The sequence below is a fragment of the Stegostoma tigrinum genome, unplaced genomic scaffold (genome assembly GCF_030684315.1).
Source record: "Stegostoma tigrinum isolate sSteTig4 unplaced genomic scaffold, sSteTig4.hap1 scaffold_58, whole genome shotgun sequence".
In the NCBI taxonomy this organism is placed as follows: Eukaryota; Metazoa; Chordata; class Chondrichthyes; order Orectolobiformes; family Stegostomatidae; genus Stegostoma; species Stegostoma tigrinum.
In genome coordinates, this window is record NW_026728516.1 from 1,254,964 (window position 1) to 1,269,487 (window position 14,524).

Sequence of the window (14,524 nt, forward strand, 5' to 3'; positions counted from 1 at the left end):
CATGTAAAGAGAAGATATCCTAGGAAGTGAATAAGTGTTTCCCTTCTCTTTCTTGGTTTCTATATAACAATAGTCACATGTCACAGTCCAGATCACTACAAGGCACAACACAGCAACAAGGCATGTTTTTGCTTCTCTGAAACTCGACATGGGGAGGTGGTGGAAAATCTGACTTTGCTGAGTTCTGGTCAGTCCTTACCTATTGAACAGAAATATAAGATAATATCCCCAACTCAGGAAAATTATCAAAAACAATAACTTTGAAGTCTTTACACATGTATGCACAACAACACAAACACATACTTTCATGTCACCTACATGGAAAGAGATTTGAGTTTTATAGACAATAGACAATAGGTGCTGGAGTAGGCCATTCAGCCCTTCGAGCCAGCACCACCATTCATTATGATCATGGCTGATCATCCACAATCAGTATCCTGTTCCTGCCTTATCCCCATAACCCTTGATTCCACTATCTTTAAGAGCTCTGTTTATCTCTTTCTTGAAAGCATCCAGAGAGTTTGCCTCCACTGCCTTCTGGGGCAGAGCATTCCATATATCCACCACTCTCTGGGTGAAGAAGTTTTTCCTCAACTCTGTTCTAAAGGGCCTTCCCCTCATTTTTAAACTGTGTCCTCTGGTCCTGGACTCACCCATCAGCGGAAACATGCTCCCTGCCTCCAGAGTGTCCAATCCCTTAATAATCTTTTACGTCTCAATCAGATCCCCTCTCATCCTTCTAAACTCAAGTCTCCAAGTCCAGTCGCTCCAATCTTTCAACATATGATGGTCCCGCCATTCTGGGAATTGACCTTGTGAACCTACGCTGCACTCCCTCAATAGCAAGAATGTCCTTCGTCAAATTGGGAGACCAAAACTGCACACAATACTCCAGGTGCGGTCTCACCAGGACCCTCTACAGCTGCAGAAGGACCTCTTTGCTCCTACACTCAATTCCTCTTGTTATGAAGGCCAGCATGCTATTAGCTTTCTTCACTACCTGCTGTACCTGCATGCTTGCTTTCATTGACTGATGTACAAGAACGCCTAGATCTCATGTGCTTTTCCTTTACCTAACTTGACTCCATTGAGATAGTAATTTTGAGGTGGAGCTTCAAATGTGAGAAGCATGGCTGATAATTTTTCAACAGAAGATATTTCTGCTGCCTGCTGACCCACAAAGTAGAACACAAATCTGATTTTTCACTCAAAATTGTTAAACATTGCTAGTTTTCATTATACAGGCCCACAAATATGCCAATTTAATTCACTGTAAGACCTTTTTTGCTTACTTGTCTCTCATAAACAAATTTATTCCGGTGAAATTTAGCCATGGTGCAGAAACTTCTCTGAATAAATGAGAATCGCTAGGCAATACCAAGCTCATCACAGGTCCACATTCTACACTCATGGTCATAGCAAAGAATCTCTATCAATCAGTCTACACTAGACACATGCACGAGGTGAGAATAACAGCACCACTCCTTGCATCATCTCAAATTACTCGAACAGTTATTAAAAAATCTCACTCCAATGAAGCAATAATGACCACACATCAAATGTCTCTATGTGTCAAGGAACAGATGTAATTACCTTTCTGTCCATTCATCCCAATAATAAAGGAAATAATGAGATATTTGCGGTGCTTAACATGGGATACTTACCAGCTGAGGTGTTTAAACACACTCTTTTTGGGCTTTGGCGGTTTCTCGAGTTCAGAGGAGCTGCAGGGTGGCAAATAAACATTTTCAGACAAGATTCATTCAAAAAGAATCAGATGCTTTTGTTCAATATTCTTATTTTTTGTGGCAAAATCAATCATTTACATAGATTTGAAATTGCAGAATGATAATTTTGTTTGCAAAAGGCACGTGTTTTCAGGCAGGAGAACACTGAACATTACTTAGAGTAATGAGCGACAAAAGTTTTCACTGTAGGCACATCGATCTTTTCTGCTTTATGAACAGCAGATCAAGACAATAAGAGTTCTGAAGAAATGTCATCAGACCCGCAAGATAACTCTGCTTTCTTTCCACAGATGCTGCCAGACCTGCTGATTGTTTACAGCAATTTCTCTTTGTGTTTTTGATTCCCAGCATCTGCAGTTCCTTTGCGTAATTTTTTACCAAGACGATAACCCCCTCAGTCTTTTTGCAGAACACGTGGAATTGAACAAAATACTTGAACTTCTACAGCAGGTACAGAAAAAATTAACGAGGACTGGGCTTGAAAAAAGTTAACTGGAAAACATGAGAATCAAACTTCCAGTGCCGAAGGTGATACAATAGGTTGTAAAGTTATACAGGAGTTTCTCTGGGCCTCATCCACACTGTCATGTGAATGTACAGACAATGTCAAGCAATGAAAGTTAGTCATGAATCAGTCACTTCCGGTGACTAAAACACCACATGCCACATCTCGGAGGTAGTAAAATTACGAGTATATCTCTTGACCAGACTTTCTGTTGCTGATATTTTCAGACAAACTGTCCGAAAATCAACCAAACTATCCGAGAGATCCAAAAGAACTTTAAATATAACTTATGATCCATGCAAAGTGAATTTCGGTAACATTTTGTAATTACTGTTATAAATAAATACCAGGTTTGAAGTTGGCCCAATACTGACTGTGCCACTGATGGAATTGACGATAATGCCAGGTGCTTGCTGCACATGGTCATCCATAGCCTGAGGATGGGCTTAATAGTGAGCTTTGATTTTCAAAGCAGGAATGTAAATTGCTACATCAGGTACATTTTAAATAATAACTTCTGCCCACCAATTTATGAAGAAGCAAACTGTTTTCAAGCAATGTAATTATTACAAAGCCTGCTCTGTCAAAACTAAAAAATAGTTTCAGTGATATATAATCTGGTTCTTTAATCAACTCTGGTCCAGGAATGGCAAAGTGTTTTGTTTTTCAGTTGGAGATTATTTTTGGTTGCATTATTAAAAATATACTGTGGCTATTTCGAGATGAGGGAATGATGTTTTTAGGCAGCCATTGAAAGATACTTTAAAATGCTGACCAATTGTGTAGGGTTATTGTTTATTTTATGTTAGTAATAGGATTATGTATTTGAAAAGAAATTGGAAGGAAAAGAAACATTTCTCAAAACTGGTACAATTTACATCTGGATTTGTAGGTGCACCCAGAATAGGAGCTCTTGGACATGTTGCTAAAATTGGTCACTCATCAAGTTTTTTGCATTTTCCTGCAATCATTGGCTTAGTGGTAGTATATTCTGCACTATTATATACCTTTGAAACGCATTTTGATGCACTACAACAGAATTGATTCATTGAGCAACTGGCTTTATCCTCATAGGTCAGAATTCATTGTCAAAACTTTGAAACCAAGGAAAAGGAAGACAGTAAGTAAACTGGCAGCTCACTAGCATTAAACAGCAATTATAACTAGAGAAGATTTCACACACAACCCTTAACTGTTTTACCTGCACACTCCTACAATACCAGTTACGTACTCGCTATCCTCACTTAAGTATTGTTGCATAAAGAACAAGTCTAGAAAATTCTCGTTTGGACGAAGGGTGTAAGATGAGCAAGCAAACTGCAGGGATTTGATACTCAAAATTATTTCATATTCCTGAAAGAACACAAATAAATAATGAGCTGTTAAGGCAAGTTTAAACTGCTATAATTGCTCCTGCTAAATCCGAGTCCGTGGTATTTTGAACAGCATCGATAACTTTATTCAAAGTGCACAGTACATCATGTCACAAAAATATTTCTGCTTTGGAAATAAATGACACAAATGTGACTTTTCAAGGATAAATTTCTGTACAGATTATCCAGGATGGTTTCAGGACACTAATTCCCAAAACAGCGCTTCAAAGATGGATTATTTTTTAAAAATGATTCACTTAAGAACCATAAGCTGATTTAGGGTGAAGACAAGAAATGTTATGAAAGATCGTTCATCCAAGCAAAAGGAAGTCTGCCAAGTACAAAATAAGTGGCTGATCTATAGTAACTGATACCAAGACAGACGGTGAAAATGTTCAGTTAATTTTTCAAATTTGCACCACCATGAAATTGAATGGACCATGAGCAGCTCGAAGTTACTGGACTATTTTCTTTCAACCACAGTGGCTTCTTGGTTGAATCTTGTCACAATTTCACATGTAAAAAGGGGCAGACCTTTCTAAGTCAAACTCTGACAACATGTTACTGCCAACTTGTAAAGTGCGTGCCAGTTGTCAACAGGTCAGTGAAAAGAAACACTTCACTACATCCACATCAGCTACTACAAATGGCGGGCCATTTGACAGATTACATTCCGAGCTGGTGAATTGGAGTCACACAGCGTTGGATGCCTATTTTAACACCCAGCTGATTTTACATCACATGGCCCAGTTTGGCAAATTCAGCATCAGCTGCTTCTGATCGGAACTTATTCTATTCATAGGGACCTCAAGTTACAGCTCTGTAAGCAAAATTTCATTGTTTGCCATAAGGTCAAATTCCACTCAAATTAATATTCTCAGGTTGCCTGCTGAATGTTGCAGTACAAGGTGAAAATACAATCTGAGTGGGTTTCCTCGGGGTGCTCTGGTTTCCTCCCAAGGTCCAAAGATGTGCAAGATAGGTGGATTGCCCATGCTAAATTGCCCGTAGTGCCCAGGGATATTTTGGGGTTCAGTGATTTAGACATGGGGAATGGGTCTGGGTGGGACCCTCTTCAGAGTGGCCCTATGAACTTGTTGGGCCGCAGGGCCTGTTTCCACACTATAGGGATTTGATGACACCCTCAACAGTAGCCGTGACAACAGGGATGTTTGAGAATTTGGTATTACCAAATTCAGAAATATGGAGTAAAAAATAGTGCCCAGTCAGTGAGAATCCAAACAGTTGTACTCCCTCAATTTCTGGCATCCCATGACGAAATGATGCCTCTCATCTAAAGGAAAATACTGACTAATATGGAGAGATTGTTTACCCAGTGTCTTCAATAATGAAATAGCTTCCATGGCACTGAGATTAATTGAACAACATCCTCATTCACATAACACCTGGCATATCCTGTACGTGGCTGTGACTGCTCAAAGGCAAATTGCAACACATTAGCAGGGCAAAAACAGGCCATTTGGCTGAACTGCTCCATGCTGATCTTTACACCTCTCCCACCTTGCTTCAAACTCTAAATATGCCGTTGTGTCCTTTCTGACATCTAACTTTCTCTCAAATACATCTGTGCTCATCCTCTCAACGAGTCCTGGTAGCAGCAGCTTCTGCAATCTGGCTGCTCTGAGCCACAAAGCATCTCCTGAATTCTTTATTGGATTTATTAGTGACCATATACATTTAGGATGCAGTTGTAGACCCCCGCTACACCCGCATCAAGCAAATAAAGCAGCACAAGATTGAAAGGCATGCTTCTCCCCTTTCATACAATTCCAAACATTTTGCACAGTGCAATTTTCAGTACTAACTTTTTGTCTCTTGTCAAAGTTGATCAAGCCATTCTGTAAGAGATAGACAAGGACAAAGAAAATTAGTTCAAATGTACAAAGGTCAAACAGTCCTACAAGATCATGAAATTTAAAAGATCAGAAGTGAAATACAAGCTCTGTAAACTTGGTTCCATTTTAGTAAATCGTCAAAGGCCAATCACAAATGATCTATCATACCACCAGGTCATATCTTGGACACCACAGAGAGCCCTTTGCTCCAGTCAAGTAGATCAGTACCAAGCTGAAGACATTCTCAGCTGTTCAACTGCTCAATAGGCAGTGACATCCAGGTAACCAATTTACCTGTACAGAATAAAAATGATGTGCAATTTATCCAACCTTTTGGAAAACTAAACCCATATTCAATTAACTGCAAAGTGATTTGCATGTTCCATTGTTTACAAATTGTTTGATTCACAGTACAAAGGATCAAATTATTCTGGTTGGGATTATTAATCAAACTCATTTGTTTTTTTATTGCTTTGGTTCTCATCTACAAGCAGCTTGCAATGAAACCATAATAATAGCACTCATCAGCAAATAAGGAATCCAAATCTTGTAAGAGAGACTTACTGAATGGCAATTCGGGAAAGCCGAATCCAGCGCTGAAAATTCTGTTAAGAAAGTTCCCAGGTACGGCACAATTCCCTGAACGATATCCTAGAAAAAGAGAGTGAATTTGTTCAATCCATTGTGAACTCATTGTCCTATTTCTCAAAATTACTACTCCATGTCTTATTTATTCCCTTGATCATACAACTAAATCTATTTAGAATCAAAATTTAGGACTCAAAATTTTAGACAGTTACACAGTGGAATGCATAGTTAGATCTATAAAGGCCAGGCAAGTTCAACGTTTGATCCCTGATCTGTGAACTGGAAACCAAACTTGTGTAACCTCATCATTTGGAGATTGGAAATTTTCTACGTAATGTGCAATTTCGCTTGAAGATAAAAGCAATTTACCTCACCAGATCTCCAAAACTTTGTCTCAACAAGTTTAAACGTCATTTTTTTCTAAACTCAAGAATATAATTCTTCTCAATGTCTTTTCATAGACACCTCTCTTACCCAAAGAAAAAATTTAATGGTCTCAGACGGTGGGTTGGTTAAGAACCTAACAGCCTAGGAGATCTATCGGAATTGGCAAATTGGAACCAATATTGGGTTTGTGGCAGGAAGTAAATGCGATTTTTGAGGGGCTTTTCGGCAACTTGATGCTTTCATCCAGCAGCATGCCAGAGGGTACAGTAATATTTCTTACTGTGCGTACATTAATGTTGAAGACACGAAAGCTCCAAGTATGAACAGCCGGTTCACAGATGACACAAGAATTGGACGGTTGTAAACAGCAAAAAGCCTTAGTCTCTCGGGTTACACATATGGGCTGGTTAGTAGGCTTGAACAGAGGCAAATAGAATTCAATCCAGAAAAGTGTGAGGTGAAGCATTTTGGGAGTCTAATAAGTCAGGACAATATATGTTCAATGAGATAATAAGATGTGGAGCTGGATGAACACAGCAGGCCAGGCAGCATCAGAGGAGCAGGGAAGTTGATGTTTTGGGTCTGGATGACAGAGGATCAGAAGGACCTTGGTGTGTGCATAAACATATTCTTGAAAGCAGGAGGACCTGTGGATAAGTTGATAAAACATTGGATACTTGCCTGAATATAAGAGCAAAGAAGTAATGACGGAACTGTAAATAACATTAGTTGAGCCACAGCTGGAACAATGTGTGCAGAGAAACTAAGGCATTTTGCTACTGACTACCGCTCCAATTCTTGTGTCATCTGTGAACCTGCTGTTCATAGTTGGAGCTTTTGTGTCTTGAACATTAATGTACTCACAGCAAGAACTATTGCGGTGCCCTGCACCATTGCCAAAGCACATTTGTGTAAGATGCTGCAAGATTAGCAAACCATGCACTGTCATTCACTGCATAATCTGGGAGAAAGCTTTATGGAAGTTATACAACTGTCCAATCATGAACTCACATTTTCCCCTGTATACTTACAGAATTTTGCACCACAAAAACAATCATCATGCAGAGCACACATTTTTGATTACAAAAGCAAACCTACTTTTAGATTCAATCTAGATCAGAAAAATATGTTGAAATTCTGCACAGTGCACCAATCACAACACACAATAAACAAAGTGTGACAGCAGGGCAGTAGAAATTCTGGGGCAAACATCTGGAAAGCAATGTAAAAAGATAGTTCACTGCAACTGGAACATTGAGCAGTTTGAAACATGGAGTGTCTGTCAAACTGACAACATGCGAGCATGATTACTGCATTTCTCCCTCTTCAAATACCAGCTTAAAAATGCTTCAATTCCATCTAAGAATGATTTAGAGAATAAGAAAACTTTGAATATTTTCTGAGCTGGACAACTAGTTTGGTATAGTGGCACCAAAATATTTATATCTGACCAATTATTTTGTTCTTTTATCAAATTCAGGAGCAAAATGAGTGGACAAAGAGCATGATAAAAGGAGTGAGGAGGAATGGCTAGAAACTTGTCAGTTTTCGTCCACGCTAGTAAAACTAGATAGTTGATGTCTGAAATACTGAACGAACAAAGAGATATGAATATCTCTCCATTCCTACGCAGCAAATAGTTCTTACTGCGGAGAACAATAAAAGGAAGACATGGTAATTGAGTAAAAACACTTATGAGAACCAGTTAAATCTCTTAATGTTTTGCCTTGGCTTTTATTAATTACAAGGCCCTTGAAGTGTACAAAGCAAATGAAAAAGAAATTGGCAGATATCGCACTTTAGACATTGCTTCAGTTCAAATTTCCAAGATAATGAACACAGAGAAAGATAATCTATGAAGGCTGCATCACTGCAGCATAACCACATTAGATGTTGATTAAAACGTTAACTGCAATATCATCAGCAATTGTAAGAATCATGGCAAAACAATCTTGGAAGACTTGAGCCAAGCCAGACCACCTGGACTGCAATACACATATTCCTGTTGCAGTATTGATTGACAGAATCTGTAAGCATTCAGTCACCAACTGAGTTCATTGCAGATATTTTACTGGAAACTATTGATCATGCCCTGAATATAGTCACACTGCGCCAAGTGCAACACCTTACCTCCATTAGCAGCTCTCTACTTGCTATAAAGTTATCTTCTTCATTATTTGAAAGGTCTTCAAATGTTGTCTTACTGCTCCTAGTCAAGGGATTGAGACACATTACTCTTGACAGAATAGAGTCAAGATAACAAACAGCTGATAAGGAACCTGACAAATAAGCAAGTAATACAGACAGTGAATGGCAGTGAAGCATTTTTACAATAAGTATAGTTATTTTAGCCAAATTGTTCAGAAATGTTTTGGCAATCTCTGGGGCAGGTAGAACTTGAACCCTGATTGTTTAAACCCAGGGATGGGGATACTGCCATTGTGCCGCAAAAGCTCTTGAGTGCAGTCGTTTTGGTGAATCTCATTGCAGCAAGAGAGATTTCATTCCCAAGCTGCCTACAAAAAACAACCATGATCAAATGGTCTGAGGCACACGAACATAAACTACAGGTGTGCACTTCAAAGTGTTATAGAGTGCTTTCTTGGGAGATTAAAATAATTGTTGTCTTTGTATTTTCGTATCCCACACAAACCTCCGGCTTATATCACCCCATCACAGCATATCCACAGGAAACTGTGTTACGTTCCATCCAACAGCAGATCAGTTTTTGAACACGATAGTTAAATATTTCGAGTTGCCAAACAGTTTTCTTTTTCCACTTAAACAAATTAACTCTTCGCTCCTTCGTGAAAGAATGAAAGATTCTGCCAATTAGCCAATTGTTACGATTGCACTGTAGCGCCTCTGGTAATCCTGTTAATGCACCGAGCGTGTGAAGATCACTTGGGCAAGTAAACCTGGAGGTCAAACCTGCAATTTCCTACCTCATATTTATTAAATAAAAATTACATGGCTCTTTCTGAACAATGACTTACTTTGACACGGCTGCCGAAGTCTTCTTCAAATTGAACACACTATTCAATTGCAATGCCGTAGTAATTGCATGCACTGACGAGAAATTCTGCAAAATCCTACATTCCTGTCAGAGAAAAAAAGCCGTGAGTTCTGTGGAAAAATCAGTGACTCCCCATTACCCAACACCTCAGACTTTTTAAAAAGGTTCTATCAGAAAAATGTTAGCTGAGAAAATAACAGCATTAACAAACAAACTTTTTGAGGGAAAGAATTCCATGATTCTTGGCAACTCAAACCTTGATATTCGTTTTGTATCCCTCTGAGACAACCTCTTCAGTTGCCTTGCTGCCAGCCTGTGACTGGTTAGATATGATTACTGACAGCAAAGGAGAGCTTAAAATGAGTAGGATTGAGACAGGGACATCTGAGTGGTAGAAGTCGCGAAGGTAGGGGGGTGGAGGCGGGGTAATCATCTTTGTTATATCCATCACATTTCGCTCATAAATGAATGATAGGTTGTATTATCTGACAGAATAGGAGGGCAGGACCAGTCACGTGAGATACTCATTCGAGGGAAAACAGACAAATCAGGAAATTGGGTCTACTTTTATGAGTCACTACGTTATTGATACTGAGTTAACTAATCTTACCTAGATTAGCAGCTGAATGTCCTTCATCTGTTTGCCACCACCCCCCCAACCTGTTGGAGGCAGGGAGAAAACTGGATCAAATCAAACCTCCCAAATGTGTACTTTGGGGTGTGGTGGAGACGAGGAGGAAGCCTGCAAGTGTTTGTTATCAGGTCTCAAAGCCACTTCTGCTTGGGGAGGAAGGCCAGGGAGGGGCAGGGTGATCACACCATTTGGGATTTCTTTGGAGGTGCGTCAATTGGCATAATCATAAGTGCCTTATCTGATTAAGGCCAGCAGGTAGGTTCTCAAGCCCAGAGTCTTCCGGCTTCAGGGAAATAAAGCTGCTGCAGTAAAATGGAAGTAACGGAGGGCACTTCAACATGGAAGCCACTCCTTGTCAACTATTGTAAAAACTCAAAATCAGAACTAGAAAAGTCAGCCAAGTGATCAAGTGATTCCTCTTCAGAATAGCCTTTCATCCATGTCTACGACTGGGTGTCAGCCTACATTCGGTTGAACTGCTCCATATTGTAAAACTGGAGACAGACTTTCAAATCCCCATCAAGGTCCCATTAATGCCTCAAGACTCTTAACGAGTCAAAACTGATGCAGGCAGTGTTGCCAAGACCCAAACCAGACTTCTCTAAATTAGCTGGCAACAGAATTATTGTGAACTTTCATTCCAAACCTTAGTAATCAATGAATATTTTGTTGTCACGTGTATACGGGAAAATACATTGAAAGTACAGTTTCGTTGCAAAATCCAGTGCAATTTAGGATTACAAAATCAGTAAGAATCAATTACTTCCTTTACTTAATTAGTTAATTACTCGGTTCCTATCCTGATCCTTTCCAAATATACGAGTGGGAATGCCACATGTTGGCGACAAGTACAAACCTGGTATCAGATCTGACAGCCCTTCCTCACTCTTTTACCGATTGCTGACTAACATGCTGAGACAAATTCCTTTGGCAAACACATAAGAAACAGACAACCAGGCAAGTTACTGAAGTGCCGTCATGTAGGCATACAGAATGCAGAACATTGGGAATAAAATGTACACTGTTTCGTAGACTGATTACAGCTTGGAAGGGAGGCAAATAACACTATGTAATGCCCAATAACTAACTTCATTTTTGAAGGGCCAGTAAAAATCTGAAATAAGTTTGCCTTTTTTATCCACATAAATATTTTTGATGAGAAAAAAATACATTAATACTTCAATGCAACTGTAAACTGAGGCAAGAACTATTAGCAGCCAGCACGACAGAAATTATGAATGCTAGGATTTTCCATGAAGCATTCAACTCTTATTCAGAAAAGTATTCTGCTTGCCAGTTCAAGAGGCTTTCAAACCTTGGACATATCAACACATAGTGTTAATGGCTTGCTCTCTTCCACCATGGTTGTTTCATGCACTGTGGACTTTAACATGTCACAAAGGCTAAAAACCAATAAAGAATAGTGTACCTGGGCAACATCAATCCATTTCTCAATGATTTTAGCCCTCTGCCGTGGTTTCAGCTGTTGAGGTCTTAATATGGTGCTGGTGACACATTTTGTAACATTATTGAACTGTGTAATGGTGGCCTGGACGGTTGATACCAGATGCTGTTTTTCTTCCTTCCCTCGTTGAGACCAGATGGACCCTAAACATTGGCTGGGCACAAGTTTCCGAAAAAGATCCTGATCAAAAATAAAAAGGAAACAAAGGGTAAAGGTATCAGTCGTGCCATGTTTTTAGCAATGAACGACAAACAAGATTTGTCCGTCCATGGGTACATTCGTCCTGCTAGTTTGCAAATGTACATTAAAACTGCGTGCTATATTGTCAACGACTGGCTACATAATACTCACATTGATGCACAAGCGCACATTGGCTATTCAGACAGATCAAAACCCTCGAATTTTCAGTCATCTGCTTCCTATTTGTAGGTTAGATTTAAAATCACTGGTTATCTCCACCCAACTCCGACTGGGCTCCACGCACACCATCATGCATGGCTCTGCTGGCAATAGTCACTGCTACAGATGCTCAGCCCTGGTGGCCCACAGGCTAGACAGGCTGGGCATCAGTATAGCAGCCCTGCATCATGTCTACTTCTCGCACCAAGGCAGGTTGACAGAACACAATGGCAGCCTGGCCCTCTGTTGGTTCAACAGATCTCAATGTCAACACTTCCCCACTGTTGGTTTCATGCTGAACACGAATATTGCCAAACGTCCAAGCTTGTCAACTGGCCATTCAGATTGCATAATGTCCTTCTGTCTCCCTCTTCAAGATGAGCAACTCCCATCAACAATTATGCCCCAACAGTGAAAGTTAACACAGCTGGCAAATAGTTCCTTCAGATCCCCGTAAACTCATTCAGAATGGAGAAATTTGTCAGTCTCGTCACTTTCAAAGCCAGAGTTGGCTGTGACAGGTTGGAATAGAATGGAATGCTCAGAAACCATCGAGTGGGAAACTGTTGCATGTTTATGCAAGCATGGTGGGCTCTCACTTTTAACAGTCTGATCACGTCACAATGATGTCATCGATCATTTCTGGCAAGGAATAGCTTAGGGTAACCCTGCTGCCTCGACAGCAAACTACATAATAAAACTCCTGCTGTTTAATGCTTCAGCCCCCTGGACCTGTGCGGTAAAGGAAAAAAAAAAGAACTGGCAATGAGGATCAAAAAAAACCGCTTTGAGATTCATCAGGTCAAACCACTGATTTGAAAAAAGACTCTCAGCCCTCACTGCAGATCTCTATGATTCAACAAAAGAAAAGCAGCTACATTCCTCGACAGACACCCAACGAGGTTGCTGCCCACCAAAAATGGCTGCTGTCATCATTATGTCACATGATTAGACTCTAAATGCCAGTCGGTATATACATACACATATGCAACAGAAACTGCAGTGAAAACAGACAGTTACCTTTGGAACTCTGTGCAGAAAAGCAGCTGCCCCTTAACAAACTGAGATAACAAAGTGTGGAGTTGGAGGAACACAGCAGGCCAAGCAGCATCTTAGGAGCAACTGTGCTCACCCAGCTCTGCACTTTGTTATCTCGGGTTCTTCAGCATCTGCAGTTCCCATTATCTCTTATCCCATAACCAAAACCAACTTTTGACAAAGTGGTCACTTCCAGATGAGATCGCTGCACCCCTGTTCTGAACACTAACATATGCTTGGGATTTTTGAGACCTAGAGGACTACTTACATTCTAGAGTCACACCCAATGCTGACATACAGACCACTGAACTTCCACTTCAAGCCTAAGCCTATGACCAGACTTTGACATAACTCAAATTTTGATTCAGCAACTACGAGTCTCATTTTTTAGAGGTAGACATCAAGCCACCTTGCAGACGAGACTGGAATATCCTGTGGCTGATTCCACTCCAGAAGATTCTGGGAAAACAACAAAATTGCCATCCTGGATACTTCAAACAAAATCACTGGACTCTTGAAGAAACAGTGACTGTTATGATGAAACAATTAAACTTTTACCCTGAAATACTATTCATTTTGTAAAGGTTCAACACTAAGTTACAAAGGATTTTCAGTGCTCTCTCAGGTCACTTATTTCACATGACGTTCATTCAAAACAAATGACAAGTGCTGAAGTATTAGTTGGCAGGTATTTCAAGCGAGATACTGAAGTTACACGTCAAACAACACATTTTAACATCTTGGAAGACTGCATTTTGAAGGGAATTCAGTTATAACGACTGGTGGAGCAGTAATAGCATTAAACAACACAGAGAGATTCAGATGCCTACTGCTGACTGAAATATCTCATTCAGAATGACTGGGCCCCAGATTCCTGTTTACTCACAGCATCCATAAAAGTCAGCTGCTCTGCAATGAAGCGTGATGGGTAGGACAGGAGCTTTTCGTCAACTTGTTCGATGGTTTGGTCGTGTTCTTCTCCAATATAGAATCTAACTCTTCTACGGTAGCCTTCTGTGCAAGTGAAGAGAGACATTTATTTTGTGCCCAAAGTTCACATTGCTCTAAAATATCTCACAAACTTGTGAATAGAAGTCATGCATTGGTTTACAATAGTTATCTAATATTCATACTTCGAAATCTAGATTTGGTGAAATTAATATGATATTGCACTGAAATCCTCTTGTTGGGAGCATCTCAATTGCAAAAGAAATTGTATTTAATGACAGATTCCCATCCCAATTTCTAGCTTTAGGAAATCTTCCGAATCACAATCTATTGTTTCACAATAACTTGCAAACTTATTACATCAGATTATAAAATAAAATGTCATTGACGGCAACAGTTCAAAAGGAAATTGTCCAGAAAGTCGTATTACATGCTGCTGGGTCTTAGCGGACCATATTAGAGTATCAAATCTATGCAGAATTTGGTCTTGTACATCATGTAGTACAGGGGTAATCATTCAGCAATAATTTTAATTAACTTCGTTTACCCAAAAATTTGGAAGTAATT

At 39.8% G+C, this 14,524-nt stretch overlaps 1 protein-coding gene across 1 annotated transcript in view; it reads right to left on the minus strand.

Moving 5' to 3' along the window:
• Window positions 1-5,017: 5,017 nt before the first annotated feature.
• The window catches only part of LOC132208947 (ral guanine nucleotide dissociation stimulator-like 1), a 49,256-nt gene continuing 39,749 nt past the window's right edge, over window positions 5,018-14,524 (minus strand). Inside the window, exons 15-18 of the mRNA XM_059644213.1 lie at window positions 13,896-14,023; window positions 11,537-11,752; window positions 9,494-9,557; window positions 5,018-5,058 (exon numbers count right to left, since the gene is read on the minus strand). Coding sequence (XP_059500196.1) covers window positions 5,018-5,058; window positions 9,494-9,557; window positions 11,537-11,752; window positions 13,896-14,023 — 449 coding nt within the window. The remainder of the gene's footprint in view (window positions 5,059-9,493; window positions 9,558-11,536; window positions 11,753-13,895; window positions 14,024-14,524) is intronic.